The sequence below is a fragment of the Ornithorhynchus anatinus genome, chromosome X1 (assembly GCF_004115215.2).
Source record: "Ornithorhynchus anatinus isolate Pmale09 chromosome X1, mOrnAna1.pri.v4, whole genome shotgun sequence".
NCBI lineage: Eukaryota > Metazoa > Chordata > Mammalia > Monotremata > Ornithorhynchidae > Ornithorhynchus > Ornithorhynchus anatinus.
This window is the reverse complement of record NC_041749.1, coordinates 116,788,563-116,807,460: the sequence shown is the minus strand read 5'-3', so window position 1 is coordinate 116,807,460 and position 18,898 is coordinate 116,788,563. Positions and strand designations below refer to the sequence as shown.

The 18,898-nt window shown below is 59.1% G+C and overlaps 1 protein-coding gene across 1 annotated transcript in view; it reads right to left on the bottom strand.

Annotated features, from left to right (window-relative positions):
• Nucleotides 1-18,898, bottom strand: part of HCN2 (hyperpolarization activated cyclic nucleotide gated potassium and sodium channel 2) — a 28,498-nt gene that overhangs the window by 7,431 nt on the left and 2,169 nt on the right. The window contains exons 2-4 of the mRNA XM_029051151.1: nt 7,055-7,478; nt 3,399-3,560; nt 1,070-1,288 (exon numbers count right to left, since the gene is read on the bottom strand). Of these exons, the coding sequence (XP_028906984.1) occupies nt 1,070-1,288; nt 3,399-3,560; nt 7,055-7,478 (805 nt within the window). The remainder of the gene's footprint in view (nt 1-1,069; nt 1,289-3,398; nt 3,561-7,054; nt 7,479-18,898) is intronic.

Sequence of the window (18,898 nt, the reverse complement as noted above, 5' to 3'; positions counted from 1 at the left end):
CTGTCCCCGCGGGGGCCAGACCCCGGCACCAGCTGTAGCTGTCCTCACCCTGCCCAGCTGCTGCCCTGAGGTCACCCGGAACTCGTGACGGCCGGGCGGATGGTGCCGCCAGCTAATTGTTTGGGTGCCGGGGCCGCGTGGCTTCCTGCTGGGTGGAGCCAGCGGAAGGAGGCTGGGCGGAGATCCGAGTGGCAGGCGGGGGCTTTTGCCGCACGGAGTCGGGGTGATAGGAAGAAGAAGAAGTAGGGGAGGGAGGGAGGGCGAAGGTAGCTCAGTCCTCAGCCTCTCCCAGATGGTACCTCCCCCCCTGGAACTGGGGGGGGGGGCAGCACGAGAAGGAGCTCATAGGACAGTGGAGCCGAACACCCACCCTCTTGCCCCCAAGCCCCTCGTTGGGCCCCGGAAGCTCGGCGCGCCCCCGGCGGAGAGAGCCCTGTGCTCCTCTCCATGGTGCTGAGCCCTGTTGGGGTCCCGGGAGGGGCGGGGCTCTCCGTCCGGGCACTCCGCTTCCCCGCCTCCCCCCTAGGGTCCCCCACTCTCTGCAGACCCCTCAACCCCTGAAAGCACTCTGCCGTTGGGAAACAAGCTCGAGAGGGGACGGGGGAGAACATGGCGGCGGTGCGGGGGCGAGAACATGACTAAATGAGGTTTCTCCGGGAAGGGGTGAGGTCGGATCCCGGGTGTCCCCCAAACCCTCTGATGAACAGGATGGAATGCTGGCAGGGATCCGAGGAGCAAGCGCCGGACGGTATTCCCCCTGCCGTCCCTCCCGCTTCCGATCCCTGCCTGGCCTCCCCCACTGGTAGAGAGGACCCGGAGTGTCCCGGGTGGCCACGACCTCTCCTCCGTGAGTCGCGGAGCAGGTGGGGCCTCCCCTCCCCCGTCCCGACTCCCATTCACGTATTCCCTTGGCCTGTGACCTTTGCTCCCCCCTGACTTTTAGGATGCCCGACCTCTAGGACGTTCGACCTCTGGGGGTTGAGCCCCTGGTAGGGATTTGAGGCAGCCCGCCCCTGAAGCCTGCACGGGAATCTCCTCCCTCCCCAGAGAGACCCCGGGCCTCCCCTACCTTCTCCTGATACTGGCGCCGGGAGGAGTCGAGAGACTGGATGAGGGCGGTGGCGTGGCCGATGAACATGGCGTAGCACGTGGCACCCACAATCATGCTGAGCATGGTGAGCCAGATGTCCGTCATGCTTTCGGGGGCCTGGCGCCCGTAGCCGATGCACAGCATGTGGCTCATGGCCTTGAAGAGGGCGAAGGAGTACAGCTCGCTCCATGAGTTATTCTGCAACAGCAGCGGGGGGCGGGGGGGAGGGGGTGTAAGGAGATGCCGGCGGGGCGGGGGACGGTAAGGGGGGGCCGGGGCTAGAGGCAGCGTTTACCCCGGACTCCCGGGGCAGCGGTGTGGGAAGGGGCCGTGGAGGAGAGAGAGAGAGCGAGAGAGAGAGAGAGACCAGTCCCCTGGCTCCCCCTCTTCCTCCTCCCCCCTCCCCCCGCCCCCACAAGCCGCTCTGGGGCTTGACTTGCTCGGCAATGATCAGCGGGACGATGTTCCTTTCCAGAAGGAACCCGAGCTCCCGGGGGTCCTCAGGGGGCAGAGGTCTGCCGGGGGCCGTGCAGACGCCCCGGGTCTAGTGCCCACCGACCAGTCTCTGGCTGGTCTCCTTCCAACCCCCAAGGGTTCAGGTGGGACGGAGCCAACCTGAAACCCCAGGGAGGGAAATGGATTTCCAAACTCACCGTTTCCATCTCCCTGGGACACAATCAAGCCGTGGCCAGGCAGCTCCCTCGCGGGCCCAACCCCTGGCCCGCTGTGCCCACAGCCTGAGATAGGAGCGGGGGCCGAAGGCCGCTTGGGGGTAGCCCCCGCCCTGGCCCTGGGGACTAGGGAGATTTCCGAGGAGGACAACGGGATCCGAAGAGGCAGGAGACCCTGGCCGGGCTAGGCGGTTTCCTGGGTTTTCCCGGAGGCCTCTAGCCAAATCCCTTCCCCAACCAGATCCCCTCTTCTCCCTCTCTCCCTCCCTCCCTCCCTCCCTCCCTCCATCCCTCCCTCCTCTTCTCTGAGCACAACACGTGGTTCTCTAGGAAGAACCCCAAGGAAGACATCGCGGGTACTGAAGTCTCAGGTGTGGGGCTGGAAAGGCTGTCTGGGGCGCGGGGGAGGGGAAAGGCGGGGTGGGGGTGGGGGGGCGGGGGAACGACCGCAGCCCAGAAGAGGGAGAGGGGGTGAGCTGGAAGCCTATGGGATGGAGGGAAAGGAGGCGGGCAGACGCAGAGACGCAGACAGACAGGCAGGCAGGCAGGCAGGCAGAGATGGCAGAGACCCAGAGAGGCAGAGACCCAGAGAGGCGGAGACCCAGAGAGACAGAAACAGGTGGAGAACAAAACAGAGGTCTGGGGGGAAGAAGAAATGTAGTGAGACAGAGAGAGCGTCCCAAGCTGGCTCCCTCCTCCCCTCCCACCCTGGGGTGGGGCCGGGGACCTCAGCTGACCCTTTCTTCTCTGTCGGAGATGGGGACTGAGGGGGGTGGGGAGTCCATTCAGGAAAACTTGCCGTGGTGTGGGGCATTGTCTCGGCCGGCCAGGCTGGGCCCCGGGAAACAATCGGCCTCTCACGGCAGCTGCAGCTGTTCCTGGCGCAGGGTCAGGGGTGCCTCAGAGCCCGGCCCATCACTGTCTTTGAACAGGCAGGCGGCCCGGCCCCACCACGAAGGGTTAACGGGGGGGGCGGGGGGGGAGGGGCGGGCTAGGCCCAGGGGCCAGCACCGCCCTCCGTACTCCCGGCTGGCATCGTCCAAGTCCAAAGACAGGCCCAAGGGATGGGGACGGGGGTGGGGGTGGGAATCGGTGTGCACCATTTCCTGGGCAGAGATCTTCCTGGTACCTAGGCCCACGCATGGGCAGACTGTCACGCCAGGGGAGACATACAGACCATTCGGGTGCCATCTGGGGCTCAGAAAGAGCAGAACTGTAATTTCCTTTCCCTCCCCTGACCCCCCCTCCCCCCCACGCCCCACCATGTCCCGAGCCCCGCGTCCCCTCGCTTAATTTCAAAGCCTTTCCCACCCAGACCATAGGTCCTTCACCCCACCCAGACGCCTAGGCCCATGGAGATCACCATCACTACCACAACCTTGGCGTGGCCTGGCTCCTGCCCAGATGGGGGCCCTTGGGCCTGGGGGGGGGGCGGGGGTCACCTTCAAGAGGGCAAGAGGAATTGGGCCAAATCCCATACTCATCAGTGGGTCGCAGAGTGTGGGGGGGGGGGGGACCCGGGTGGAGCCAGGATGTCCTACGGAAGGGGAAGGGGAGGACACAGAGACCCAGGGAAAGGGGCAGGCCAGGTAGCGGGGGGCAGAGATGGCTGGGGGGGGCGCTCTCTGGGGACTCACCACCATGCCATTGATGGAGACCCAGCAGTTGCTGGGGAAGTCCTGCAGCATGGGCACCAGGAACTGGAGGCAGCCATCCCAGTGACACAGCAGCAGCATCATACTGATGAGGTTGAAGATACGCATGACGGCACTGGCCAGGTCATAGGTCATGTGAAAAATCTATGTGAGAGAGAGAGAGAGAGAGAGAGAGAAAGGGAGGGACAGACACAGAGGGAGAGATGGTTCGAGGGAGACACAGAAAGAGAAAGAAAGGGAGAGACACACACAGAAAGTGAGAGGTGGCGCGAGAGAGAACACAGATACCAAGAGAGACAGAAAGAGAAAGACACAGAAAGAGAGAGAGATGGAACAAGAGACACACAGATAAAGAGACACAGAGAGAACAAGACAGAAAGAAAAAGGAAGGGAGACAGGCAGAGAGAGAGAAAGAGAGAGAGAGAGGAGAAACCCTGTGGAATCTTCTCTTCTTCTCCTCCCTCCTCAGACAAGAGTTGAAGGTTTGTCCCTGAAGTGGGTGAGTGGGTGAGGTCTGGGGGAGGGATTGGGAATTGGAGAACAGTCCTTGGAGCCTATCGGGGAGATAGAGGAGGAAGCTCCAGCCTCTTGTCCTCTAGTTGGCAGAGAAGCAGTATGGCCCAGTGGAATGGAGCACAGGTCTGGGAGTCAGGAGAGAGACCTGGGTTCTCATCCCGGCTCCACCAGTTGCCCACTGGGTGACCTCGGGCAAGTCGATTCACTTCTCTGGGTCTCAGTTTTCTTCATCTGTAAAATGGGCACATGAAATACCTGGTCTCCTTAGACTGTGAGCCCCACGTGGCACAGGGACTGTGCCCCATCTATTACCCCGTGTCTACCCCAGTGCTCGGCACATAGTGAGCGCTTAGCAAATGCCACAGTGATTACTATTATTTTCCCCTCCCCTCCTCCGCTCCCTCACGCTGGAGGCCAGACACCACCACCACCCCCTCCCCACCCACTCGGGTGGGTGGTCCTCTTTGTGTAGGTCCTGAAGGTGGAGCACGGGCACTGCTTTTCCTGGGTCACACTCATGGTCCATCCAGTCCAGGATCCTGTGTCCGTGGTAACAGGATGCATGGAGGGGCCACGGGCCGGGTTGCCCTCCTAGACACCCATCCTCATGGTTAGTCCAGGACGGACCATTCAACATCCTAGACCCTCCCCTCTCCATCCTGATTTTCCCTCCTGTGACCCAGCGTGGACGGCTCATCCGTGAATCTATTCTTGCTCAAAGCCACGCCTACCCTGAACCCAGCTCAGTGGGGGTCTGAAGGTGCCAGCGGGAGAGGATGAAGTCAAAGCCGGGGGGGGGGGGGGGGGGGGGCCAGGAGGCACTCCAAACCCGGGATTAGCAGCTTCAGGTGAAGGGTCAACACACTGGGGACGGGGAGTGCGGCAGGTCGGTGGGAGTGGTGGGGAGAGGAGCTGGCTGGCCCTGCCGATCCAGGAGAATCCAGGAAGGCTGCAGGGCTCAGCCAGACCTCAGCCGGTGAGGTCTTCCTCGCTCAGAGGCAGGGAGATGAGTCAGTGCTTAGCTCCACGGCGGGCGGATAAAGAGGACATGGGTATGACAGGGCAGCGAGAAGGACTCAGGTTAGACCTCCGAAAGAACTAAAGACGGTCTTTCAAGGTCTCACTGAACCGCTGGGTAGAGATTTTGGATTTTCCCTGAGCCCTAGCTGGTGCCAGTTCACAAGGCCTCTGGCAGCTCCTTCCCATTCCTTCTCCCAGGACCCCATCAGAGAGAAGAGAGGCTGGGCAGGGTCGGGAGGGCTGGGCGGGGAGACCAGATTCCCTTCGTCCCCAAGGAACTGCTCTCTGGGCTAATCCCCAGCAGTGGGATAGGTCGAGGTGATCCCCACGGATGTGGGAATGGTGATGATGATGATAGTATTTGTTAAGCGCTTACTATGTGCCAAGCATTGTACTAAGCGCCGGGGTAGTTATAACAGAAACATTTCAGACACAGTTCCCGTCCCAAATGGGTCTCACAGTCTGATGGGGAAAGGGGAACGGGGATTGAATCCCCATTTTACAGTTGAAGAAACTGAGGCCCGGAGAAATGAAGTGACTTGCCCAAGGACACAGAACAGGCAAGTGGCAAGCCTGGGACTAGAACCCACAGCCTCCGACTGGCCCTGTGCTTTTTCCACGGAGAGGCAGAGGGTGAGAAAAATCTTATCTCCCATCGTAGGGCAGGACTCAAACTGAGATTGACCCTGAGCTCATCTGGTCCCCTCATCCCTTCTTTCCTCTCCCCCAACCCCCTATCCCAGGAAGCCAACCTTGGAAGGGCAAAGGGGTTGGCCTTGAACCTGGGGAGAGAAGGTGCCCGTGCGTTCTCTCTTGGCATGGACGTTCCTCAGTCTCTCCCCTGGCTGGCTGAGGAGGAGGCCAGCCCTTCAGGGCCAGGGAAGGCGCGGGGAAGACAACGGGCTTCTCACTGTTTGGGGAGCCAGAGCGGATGGGAGGCTGGAGGGCCTGAGCAGAGGCATTGAGCTGCTTCCGAGGAGAGACTAGGAGGAGGGTGGCAGGGGAAGGGTGTAGGCTGGGTTAGACAGAAGGAGGAGAGCTGGGCCAGAAGGGAGGCCCAAGACTGCCTCTGCTCCTCTAACGCTGCCTCGGTTACTTCTTCATCCTGCCGGGGCCGCTCAAACCCAACCCTTCCCCTCCCCCAGCCCCGAGGGCTCGGTCTCCTCAACTCTGCTCCCCTCGGGGCTTCTCCTCCCTCCCTCTCTGCCCCTTGCCCTGCAGGGGAGGGAGCAGCGGCATGGAGTCCTGCTTGTCTCCGGCCCAATCCATCAACCAGTAACGTTCGCCGAACACTTACTTGTGTGTGCAGAACGCTGTACTGGGCACTTGGGAGAGTCCAATAGCATTAGGAGACACGATCCCTTCTGTCAAGGAGTTTACAATCTAGCAGATGCTAGTGAGTGAGTGGTTGCCAGATCCCCCGCCTCTTTCTTCTTATCAATTATGTCCCTCTCCTTCCAATCCCCACTAAAAACACACCCCCTCCAAGAAGTCTGATCGGATTAAGTAGCCCCATCTGTGCCTGTCACTACGGTAACTCCATCTCCCACCGACTACTTCTAAATCCCTCCATCAATTCTGGGTTACCGTTGTGTTTCTGTTCTTGGTGCGTTGTCTGCTGGTGTGTGGGTGTGTCTCCCCTGTCTCCCCTGCCTCTCCCATCAGATTGTCAGCCCCTCCAGGGCAGGGACCTTATCTTCCCTCTCCTCTACCCCAGTCCAGAACTCGACCATACCATTTCTAGGGACCATCCTCCCATTTCAAAGCTGGGTGTTCCAGCCCACCACCCAATTCCAAGTCTCTCTCTACACCCTACCTCCTCTCCCCTCGGTTCCCTCTCACACCCAATTCCAATCCCCCCCCCCCCTCACCTGAGCCCTCCAGGGACTGTCCCTCAATTCCAGCCCCCCAGCTCCCTCCAATCGATGGGTGTAGAGCACTGTACTAAACTCTTGGGCTAATACAGTAGAGTTGGTAGACACCATCCCTACCCTCTAGGAGTTTGGAGGGACCATCCCTCAATTCCAACCCCCCCCCCCCGACATCCGGCATCTTCCAGGGACCAACCCTCCGTTCCTTCCTACCTCCCACCCCTTACTTACCTCTTCCCACTGGTGGATGTAGCGGATGAGGCGGGAGAGGCGTAGCAAGCGAAGGAGGCTGAGGATCTTGGTGAAGCGGACAATGCGGAGGGCGCGGGCTGTTTTGTAGACCTCGGAGTCGATGCCTTTCTCCACGATGAGGAAGATGTAGTCCACGGGGATGGAAGACACGAAGTCTACCACAAACCACGTCCGCAGGTACTTCTTCTTGATCTTCTCTGGGTCCAGGATGATCTCGGTGTTGTCCTCGATGACAATGCCCGTCCGGAAGTTGAGCACCAGGTCCATGAGGAAGAAGGTGTCAGACACCACGTTGAACACGATCCAGGGGGCCGTGGTCTCGTCCTTGAAGAAGGTGATGCCCACGGGGATGATGATGAGGTTTCCCACCATGAACAGAAGCATCGTGAAGTCCCAGTAGAACCTGCAGGGGGAAACGGGGAGGGGCTCTAGACTGTAAGCTCCTTGTAGGCCGGGATCGTGTCTACCAACTGTCGGATGGCACTCTCCCAAGCGCTCGGCACGGTGCTCCGTACACAGTAAGCGCTGGATAAATACCATTGATTTTTTGATAGGGGGGAGAGGAAGGTGGAACCACTCAAACCTCTTCTCTGTTTCAGAGCTGGGCTGATGGATAACCAGTACTCCGGAACCTCCCCGGTCTCCCAGGGACTCTTTCAGCTTCCCCCTGACCCTATGGCCTTCAAGGACAGATGGGCAGTCACCAATCTTCCAACGCCAGGGTCTGGGAGTCAGAGGACCTAGATTCCGATCCTGCCTCTGCCACTTGTCTGCTGCGTGACCTTGGGCAAGTCGCTTTACTTCTCTGTGCCTCAGTTACCTCATCTGTAAAACGGAGGTTTAATCCTCCTCCCTCAAATTGAGACTGTGAGCCCCTTACCGTATCCAACCCGATTATTTCGTATTTACCCCGGAGCTTATTGCCTAGAATAGAGTAAGCTCTTAACAAGTACCATCTTTTAAAAAAATGGAGTATCCCCCCCAACCTCCCTCGATCGTCCGTCCTAGTGTCGACTCCCCGGACCGTCAGAAAGTTCTGGCTTACGTTTAACCGATCACTTTCTCCTACTGCAATGTAAGCCCATTTCCCCTTGGTCGCTTTTTGTGGTCTCGGAAAAAAGCTGGTCACGATCCTCCTTCAAGGACTCGAAAGCCTCCTCTCCCAACTCAGTGCCTCCCGGTCCCGTCACCCCCCCGCCCTCAAACCCCAGCAGTGGGCGTGACTCTGATTTTGCGGTGAGTAACCCCACACCTTCTTCTTCTCCGATTAGGAGCCATTTCAATAGCGTGAACACCTCGAAAGGGCCCGTATTGGCCAGTCAAGGGCGCGGGGGAGGGGCTGCTGGACGCCCGCACACAGGTTTTGCGGCTGAACAGAGCTGGAGAGGCCCAATCGAAGGCGTAGTCGCAGGCATTTGGCTCCGGCCCCAGGTTCGGCGGTTCCCTCCCGCATCGGAACCGATTGTCGCCGAAAGAAAACGGGTGGGCAGGACTGGTGAGAGGAAGGGATTCCAGGCCACCTCTCCCCCCAGGGCGCCCCCCCCCCCCCGGTCCTCAGAACAGGGGCCGAATCCTCAGGCTTCTCTTCTTCAGGATAACTCTCCACCTTCTCCCCGTGAGACCCACTTTTATTCCCTTCACCGTCTGGGGCTCTTCTCGGAACCGTCCCGCACGCCCTCTTTGGGGTCTGGGTTCAGAAGCTTAACAAGGGCCTGGCCAGAGCAGGGTCTAGAAGCCTCCCACCCCCGGACAGCTTTCTGGGAAATGGCTTTATCCCTTCCCTGGACCTCTGTTCCCCTCTGTGACTCCTTTATGGGGAAGCAGCATGACCTACTGAAAAGAGTATGGGCCTGGGAGTCAGAGGACCTGGATTCTAATCCTACCTCGGCCAAGTATTTTTTGTTCGTTTGTTTTTTTTTTTTGTCGTATTTGTTAAAGGCTTACCGTGGGTCAAACGCTGTACTAAGCGCCGGGGTGGGTATAACTTAGGTTGGACGTAGTCCCTGTCCCGCATGGGGATCACAGTCTAAGTAGGAGGGAGAACAGGAGAACTGAATGTTGGCAGTGTGACCTCGGGCAAGTCACTTAACTTCTCTATGCCTCAGTTTCCTCCACTGTAAAATGGGGATTAAATCCTACTTCCTCCTCCTTAGACGGTGAGCCCCATGTGGAACAGAGACTGGGTCCAACCTGATAACCTTGTATCTGCCCCAGCCTTGAGAACAGTGCTTGTCACATAGTAAACTCTTACCAAGTACGATTAAAAAAAAAAAAAACCCTCGCCCCCCACAGGGCAGAACTCTTCACCCCTTTCTACGTTCTCCCCCCAAGGTGGGCCAGGGGGAGTGAATTTGGTTGGTTGCCGTGATCACGCCCCTTAAAGTGACAGCTCCGAGCTCGGACTCCCTCGTGTCATCTAATGGAGCCCCAAGCACTTCCCAGACAGGATTCCCTTCCGCCTTGGGGTGAGGAGGGGAGATGGGGAGGATGGGGAGTCTCGTCTCCGTGTTACAAAAGGGAAAGACTAAAACCCTGACCTAAGCTGGCGGGGTCGTTCGCCATAAAGCCCACAGATCCCAGCCCATAAAGCCCACAGTTAATAATTTCAATAACGTTGGTATTTGTTAAGCCCTTACTAGGTGCCGAGCACTGTTCTAAGCGCTGGGTAGATACAAGGTCTTTAGGTTGTCCCACGTGGGGCTCACAGTCTTAATCCCCATTTTCCGGATGAGGTAACTGAGGCCCAGAGAAGTTAAGTGACTTGCCCTAAGTCACGCAGCTGATAAGTGGCAGAGCCGGGATCAGAACCCACGACCTCTGACTCCCAAGCCCGTGCTCTTTCCACTGAGCCACGCTGCTTCTCACAGACCCCCAGCTCCATCACTACCACCAGTCCCTCCCCCGGGGGACCCTACCGCCTTCTCTTCTCTGGGAACATCTCCTAGATCTGAGTTGGGAGGGGACAGGCTAGGTGGGGAGGGAACCATTCCTGAGAGAGTGGCAATCGGTCCTCTCAGTCCTCTGGGGCGGGGATAAACAGGGGTAGGGAGACTGAGAGTGGGAGATAGCAGGGGAGGAGAAAGCAATTCTCGGCGGGCGACGGGGGCGGGGATCCGGTCAGAGACGGAGAGGGCAAGAAGCTTGTTGCATGCAGCAGACAGTGATTCAGGTGCATGTCAGAGAGAGGCTGCAGGGAGGAGGAGGAGGAGGAGGAGGAGGAGGAGGAGGAGGAGGAGGAGGAGGAGGTGGAGGAGGGGCGGGAGGAGGCGGTGGAGGAGACAGCTGCACCAATCACGTACAACTGCAGCATTAACCTTTAGCAGGCGGGACGGTGGGGGGAGGAAGGAAGAGGGGAGGGGGCGACTGGGGATCAAAATCTCCCCTGCTAACTCTTCTTCCTACCTCCTCCTGCCTCTTCCTCGCAATTGGGAGCCGCTCACGACCTTGATTTAACCCTGCAAAGTCACGCCTCCACGTCCCCGTCTCCCCCACCCCATGCCCACCGCTTGGGCTCTCTTAGCAGCATCCCCCCCCTCCCCGGTCCCAACCGAAAGAATGGAGCCTTGGGCGGAGACCCCGTGATGAGAAATCCCTGACCTCCCTGACTCCCACCAAAGGTCGAAGGCAAGGATCCCGAGAGAGATCCTGCAATGGAGGGTGTCGCCCGCGTCACCGCCCCCCTCGCTGTCAGAGTCTGTCCCCCTCCTCCCCTCCCGCCGCTGGAGCCGCTGCAGAGCGGGAGAGAGAGGCAATAGACTGCGGCGGGAGGGACAGGCCCCAAGGAACTCGCAATCTTCCTCCTCCTCCTCCTCCTCCTCCTTCTCCTCCTCCTCCTCCTCCTTTTCTCGCTCAGCGAGGACGCCTGCGAGTCTCGGGGACGTGTCTCCCCCTTCAGGGGCGAGAAGAGGTCCTGGGGCAGGGAGGTGTCACTTTAAGAAACCCCAGATCCTCCGGCCCCCACCATCCAGGCCCGCTTCCCCCTGACCTTCCTCCAATGACAAGTCGGTACCTGAGACGTTGCTGTGGCAACGGTTCACGAGGGGCCGGCTGGCTTGGGCATCCCCAGGCGGGGGCCCCTCCCCTGGAGATCGCTCAGATGCCCAGAGCTGCCCCTCAGTGGCCACCCCGTCTTCCCGTCCCCTCCCCGCCCTCACCCCGGGGAAGGGCAAGGAGGCCCCATTCCTGTGGGGAAACAGATCTGGGAGCCAGGGCTTGGGTCCTGAACCTATCAGACACAGGGGTCCCCGGGGGGGGGGGGGCGGAAAGCTCCTAGCTGGGACCCGCTCGGACCGAGGGGAGTGCCTCTGCCAATCTTAATGCCTCAACCTCCCCATGGGCATGCTCGACGGGGCAGTCGGTTGCCCCCCCCCCCCGGGCTCCTGGCGGAACCGAGCTGGGAAGGGAAGGGTGGGTGGGGGTGGGGAGAGAGACCTGGTGTCCATCTTAGCAGCGCAGAGCACCAGATCGACATCATGGAATCAGTAGGCCGGAAGAGACCTTGAGAGGTCATCTCATCTATCCTTCTGCCTCCAGGCAAGTGGCCTTCAATCTACCCCCAGGGAAACCCTGCCACAATTCCCAACTCCCACCAGAGAAACTGAGTCACAGAGAAGCAACAGGCTGATCTGAGATGCGAGCCCGGGGGGGGGTCCCCCTTCCCCAGTCCGGGGCTCGGTCCCCCAACCGGGAGAGGAACCGGGGGTGTGGCCGGCTGACCTCCCAGAAATCCAACTGCTTAGAGTTACCCGCGTGTCCTGAAGGGAGCAGGCCCCAACCTCTGCCTCTGGTGGGGGATGGGGAGGGTGAGGTGGAGGTCCGGGGCCAGCGGGGACCCAGACGCTTGGCCCATTCTGCCAAACCCTCCTCTTGCCGAGGGGCCGAGGCGGGTAGAGTGGGACCGGGCACCTCAATCAATCGATCAGTCATTCGTATTTATTGAGCGCTTACTGGGGGCAGAGCACTGTGCTAAGCTCTTGGGAGAGTATAATAGAACCAAATGGGAAAACACATTCCCTGCCCACAGTGACCTCCCGATGCTTCTCCATCTTCTCCCCGTGGCCCGGTAATCTGAGAACCCCTCCCTGGGCCTGACGCACTGCCCACCCACCCTCCTCTGGATGTAGCTGGCAGAGCCTCTTGGCAGAGTTGCGGGAAAGGTGGGGCCACGGTGGCAACTGCCACAGGAAACCCCTGCAGGGGGGTACCGTCCCAGGGGATGGAGTGGGAACGGATGAAGGATTTCCATCGGGTACGGCCCTGCCTTCTTTCCACGCCCCCGCCAGTTGGCAGAATCCCAGCGAGGGCCCCGGCTGCACGGCTCACGGCCCCACGGTCTCGCCATCTTTGGCCAGGATCGCCCAGTGCACCAGTTATCCCGGGTGTTATCACTAACTTCTCTGCCCAGTTTCAATTCGTCCGAGTCGGCGGGGAGCAAGACAGCGGGACCAGCCTATAGAGACATCAGCGTCTTTGGGCCTCTGGCAGCCGGCGGCGGTGGTCCCTGCTGAGGGAACGGGCCCCCGGCGCCCTTCCGCTTCCTCCTCCTCCTCCTCCTCCTCCTCCTCCTCCTCCTGCTCAGACAGAGCGTCCCACCAGGGCTGGAAAGGAGCACAGACTTGGCCCTGCCCATCTCCATCTCTTCGTTCGTCTGTCTGTCCTCTCAGAGGCCAGAGAACTCCAGCTCCCCCATTCCCAGCCCAAGTTTCCCTCTGAGGCCAGATGGCGTGGCCACTGCCTGACAGTCAGGGACGGAATTGGCGGGAGGTGGGGTGCCTGCCAGGGAAAATCATGAGGAAGATCGTACCCAGGAATTGGCATTGGATCCCCAGGGCCGGCCACCCCAGGGAAAGCTGGCCTGCCCTGCTCTGTTCTACCCCTCCCTTACCCCCACCCCCACCCCCCCGTTCCTCTCCCTCCTTGCCTGCCTCTCCAGCAGAGAGAGCGGAATGCTTATGGGACTACGAGACAGCAACAGGAGAGAGGCAGCACACAGAAACCATCGAGTCCTAACCTCCTAGTTATGATAATTGTGGAATTATGTTCAGTGCTTACTATGGGCCAAACACTGGGCTGAGCACTGGGGTGGATAGAGTACAATCAGATCACAGTCCCCATCCCATCAGGGGGATCACAGTCTAAGGGGGAGGGAGAAGAGGTATATCATCCCCATTTTACAGAAGATGAAACTGAGGCCCAGAGAAGTTAGGTGATTTGCCCAAGGTCACATAGCAAGCGAGTACTCTTTCCACTAGGCTGTGCTGCTTCTTCGGGGAGCAATCCACTCATCCCCCTGCCTCCAAGCAGGATCACACATAAACCATCACGGAGTTTATCCCCGTGGAGGGACAGTCATTCACTCCAGGCTACTCCTTTCCTGCCTGTCTCCGTGCCCGCCCGCCCGGATAGTCTCCGCATCACCACCCGGCTCTGCCCCTTCCACCCCAACAGGCCTCTGATTGAGAAAGAGGGAAATATTTTACTTTTCTCCCCTCCCCACGCCAGTCTGGGGGAGGTAGGGGAGGGTGGGGATTGGGTATTATCTAGGGCTGGGAGTCAGGCACCTGCATTCTGGGCCTGGTTTAGCCCCTGACCAGCTATGTTATCTTGGACGGGTTGGCCCCCCTCTCTGGGCCTTAGGTTCCTCCTATGGAGGAGGACATCTCTGCCCCTCTCGAGGACACACGAGGTTGTTATCGGGGCTCTTGTCATCCGGGTGATTCCGAGACCAGGTCATCACTGGCCACAGTCCCCAGCCCATGGAGAGCCACATGAGTTTACTGTCCCCTAGGCTGGAAGCTTCTTGTGGGCAGGGGACGTGTCCACCATCTCTGCGATAGTGTACTCTCGCAAGTACTTAGTACACAGCACTAGTACATGCACATAGTAAGGGCTCAATAAATACCGCTGACTGACTGATTGATTGATTGATTGACTGATTGGCTCTGCTGCCCCCAAGTCTCCTCCACGCCATAAACGGAATAGGCCCTCCCTCTCCGCCATTCCCGCCCCGGTCACGGGCACTGGCACCACAGTCACGGTTGCCCCAGAGAGCACCACGAGTCACCTTTCCAGATGCCAGCTCACCGGGCCCCCTGACAGGTGGCCGTCCTCACCCTGGAGACCGATGCAGTTCCCGCTCCTCGGATCCATCAGTGGTATTTATTGAGCGTTTGCCGTGCGCAGAGCATTGTACTAAACGCTCGGGAGAGTACAATACAACGGAGTGGGTAGACCCGTTCCCTGCTTACAGGGAACTTACAGTCTGCAGTGCTTAGAACAGTGCTTGGCACATAGTAAGCGCTTAACAGATACCATTATTATCACTATTATTATTATTATTATTACAGGATGCCTGGGGTCGACTCTGAATTAAGATCCTCCCTCTCTGATCTTCCTCCTCCCTCCCCGCCTTTCCACTGTTGCTCCAGGCTGCCTCTTCTAGGAAGCCTTCCCTGACTCACCCCACCCACTCTCCAACCTGCCAGCATAAGAACATCCAGGATTTCATCTCCGTGGTAACGAGATGCTTGGAGGAACCATGTGATAGTTGCCCTCCTGGACATCCATCTTCAGGGTGAGGAATGGAACATCCAACACCCTTAACTTTCTCCCTAATGATCCATTATGGACCGCTAGCCCACGAATTGATCTGAACCCCTTTTGAGCCTGCTGGCGTTCGCTCTAGGAATGAATTCTGACTGTTCAGCCCACTTGGTGAAAGAGTGTTTTCCAGATGGAAGAGCCTCGACCCTGTCAGGGTCTCCACACACACAGAAGCTTCTCCACCCCTCTCGGCCCATACCGGTCACGACTGTGTCTGTCTGTCTGTCTGTCTGTCCGCCTGGATGGATGGATGGACGGACGGGGACAGTCATCTGTCCTGTCTCCCCTATCCGACCGGGAGCTCCCTGAGGGGAAGAACCAGATCTATTCTCTAACACACTTGGGATGGGGACGACAGTGGCTCAGGGGAAAGGAAAGGACCCAGGAATCCCGCTGAGCGGCCCGTGCTCCGGGAGCTTCCACGGCTTGGAGAACCCTGTCTGACCCCCCTCCCGCCCCCGACCCCAGGAATTCTGCCTTCCGTCCTCCCCCCTCCTCCCTCCCAAAGCCTAGCTAGAATCTCCTTCCAGCCCCAGCAACAGGCAGCAATCCACCTGGCAACGCATTCCAGTCCCAAGCACCTATTTGAGGTGCAACGTGCCTGCGGAGGTTGGGGGGGGGGGGGGGAAGCGGGGGCGGGGGGAGCGGGTTGCTCAGGCCCGGAACGCTGGGGATTTTGCCCCTGGGCCAGGACTGAGGAGGCTTTGATAGCTCTGGGTGCCGTGATCGGCAGGATCCGGGAATCAAAGGCAGACCCGAGCCTTTTACAGGGATCATCCGGAGACTGGCAGCAGGCAGCAGGCAAACGGGCTGAGGCCAGGGGCGAGGTTCATGGAAAGGGACTGCTGCTGCCCCCATGGGACCTCAACAGAGGCTCCCTTCCTCGCCCCTCACCCCCAAACCCGAGGCAGGAGCCTTCTTGGCACCACAGCCCCACCTACCACAAGCCAACCGAGGAGGAAGGAGGAAGCCGAAAAGGGACCGGGGAGCGCTCTCGCTGTGGTTCTGCCAACGGCTGTGTGCCCTTGGGAAAACCACTTAACCTCTCTGAACCTCGGCTTCTCCGGCTGTAAAACGGGGAGACTAATCTCTCCCTCTAGCTACTTTCCAGGGATGTTTCGTGGCGCAAGAGCTTTGAGAGAAAAATCGCTCTGGCTCCATCTCTCCTGCAATCATCTCTCTCTCCCTGGTCACCCTGAACAGAAGGGGAGGGGAATTAAATCCCTAATACCTGTTGTCCAACCCAGTTTATCAGAACGAAGCCAGCGGGATTCATTCCCCCCGGATTTGCTCTAAGACCCCTGATTCGACCCCTGATCTCCCGAACGCTGAGCCATCTGGGGGGGGGGGGGGGGATTAGCTGGCCAAGATCAGCCCCGCCAAGCCCATGCTCGAATGCTCGAAATGCAATACGTTCAGGGGCACTGGGGCCGCGTCCTCCCACGTCTCTCCCCCCCCGGTTTCCCTCCTGCTCTCCACCACCTAAAAGTAGAACAAGAGGAAATGGAGCTAAACTGCAGCCACCAGGATCTAGGTTAAACAGTCAGAAGTCTTTCGGGCCCAGAGATCTTTTTTGAGACAAGTAGTCAGGGGGCTTGCTCTTGCCTAGCTGGTTGGCTCAAGGGAGGTGCTAGGTGGAGACAGGGGGAATGGACGGGATGACCTATCAAGAACCTTGCCAACCCAGGGAGCCAAGGATCACCTAGGACATACCTGGCAGGGATATCATCCTCTGAGCTGTGTAGAGGTAGCTAAGGCCCCAAGCCAGGCGTTAAGGAGAGATCAGCATCCCATCCATCCCCCTGTCTCCATGCAGGCCTGCCCTTCGCCCAGCCAGCGGAGCCACCTACCTACTTCTGAGAAAGCTCCACCCCCAAACCCCATTTCGGCAGGTGGCATTTGGGAGCCAAGATGCAATTTGCAGCAGGCAGGGCTAGTCCGCTCCCAGTGCCCTGGGGGACTCATCTCTTTCTGCCCCCTCTAAAACGCCCCGTCCCAGAGGGGAGGTGGAGAGCAGAGGGCACAACTGAGCTCCCACTGGCAGGCCAGCGGTCATGGGGCCACGGGGTGCTCGGCAAGCTCCAGAGGAAGCCTGCTGGGGAACCCGGGGCAAGTCCCTTAACCTCTCTGGGCCTCCGTCTCCTCATCTGTAAACTTGGGATCGGATAACCTGCTCTCTCTCCATCTTCGCCTCTGAACCCCAGGAGGAATAGGGGCTGTGTCCCATCCCACAACCTTCATCGGTCTACTACTTTACAGTCTACTACCCACGTAGACGGTCAGCTTCGCCTGGAGGCCGTAAGCTCCTCGTGGACAGGGATCACATCTATCAACTCAGTTGTATTGGATTCTCCCAAGAGCTTAGTCCGGTTCTCTGCACAGAGTAAGCGCTCAATAAATACCACTGATGGATGGATTCATCCACCCCAGTGCTTAGCCCACGGGGCTTGGCCCACGGTGGATGCTTTTTAAATATGTTATGATTAGATGACTGGAATGCTGGGCCAGTTTGAGGGATGTCTGCTTCGGGGCGGCGCTGTGGCTACGGAAAGCCGGCATCACAGAGGCCGGTTGGTTCAGAAGGAACCAGAGGGCCGGCGTCTTCAGCTCAAGCCCGTCTCCATCTGGACGGCAGCCGTCTAGGCACAGCCCTCCAGGATGCCCCGGAAATAGCTCTCGCCCTTAATGGAGCTATTTGGGACCGAGGGGGTAGGCTGCAGATGGAGCAAGGTATCTTGGTGAGTTGCCCCCTTGAGACCGAGATCCCAGGTGGATTCTCCCAAGAACTTAGTCCAGTTCTCGGCAGAGAGTAAGTGCTCAAAAATACCACTGATTGATGGATTCATCCACCCCAGTGCTTAGCACACGGGGCTTGGCCCACAGTGGACGCTTTTAAAACATGTTATTATTAGATGACCGAACGCTGGACCCGTTTGAGGGATGTCTGCTTCGGGGCGGCGGTGTGGCTATCGGAAGCTGGCATCACAGAGGCCGGTTGGTTCAGAAGGAACCAGAGGGCCGGCGTCTTCGGCCCAAGCCCGTCCCCCTCTGGACGGCGGCCGTCTAGGCACGGCCCTCCAGGATGCCGCGGAAATAGCTCTCGCCCTTAAAGGACCTATTTGGGACCGAGGGGGTAGGCCGCAGATGGAGCAAGGCATCTTGCTGAGTTGCCCCCTTGAGACCGAGATCCCAGGTGAGCCACCCTGGAGGGAGAGAAAGAGAGTGAGAAATGGGAGGGGAGAGGGGCCGAGGGTGGACAAGCAACAGGAGGGGCCGTGATGCTGGCCGGCCAGACGCCAGAGTTTTACATGAAGGTGAACCCTGGGTGACCTTGGCAATACTTTGACAAACGGCACTGCCATTTGAAATTCTATTATTACTAATTGTGTTTAATAATGCCGTTACCACAGTCTGCTGGGTGGACCGATCTGCTCTCTCATCAAGTAGCGCAAGGAGAGAGAACACTGGTGGAGAAGGGCAGGGTGGGGCCGGACCCTGTCTGTAGGGTCCAGAGTTGCAGCCCAATTCCCATCCAGAACCTTTTCCTCTCTGTTTCCCCCTGCCCCCCGACTCAGCCTGACATAATCTCCTTGCTCACGCCTCCCTGCCCTCCCCTCCCACGCCATCCGGTAAGTAGCAGAGATCGGGCTCTCCATTTTACCGAGGGAATAAATGAGGCCCAGGGAGATGCAACAACTTGCCCAAGGTCACCCAACACGTCAGGGAGAACAGGCTCGAACGTGAAGCCGGACGCTTTGCCGCCGATCGAGGCCTCGGCTCTCCTTTCTCCCTCACTCCTTCCCTCACCTCCAGTGAAGAGGGAAAGGTCAGGCCCGGAGAATTGGGAGAGGAGGGTTAGAAGTGCTGACTCGGGAGCAGAAGCAGCTTTGCAAGGGTCAACAGTCTCGGTGTGATTAGAGGCTTCAGGACAACAGAGCCAGTTTTCCTCTGCTCTCACATGACAGGTTAAAAACAACCCCATTCATGTGAAGGAAGGATGTGCGCCAGCCCTGGGTAGGAAGGCTGAGACAATTAGGGGCCCTGGAGGGCACCGAGCATAGTGGGGAGGGACCCGTCCTGCGGAGGAGAGCCCAGCCTGGACACACAGATTCGCAAAAGCCCCCTCCCCTCGATCCCGGCCCGCTTTAACCTACAAACCCATCCGACAAGGAGATGGGTCCGTGACTGTCTGTGCCCCACCCACGCGACGGATGGTGACGG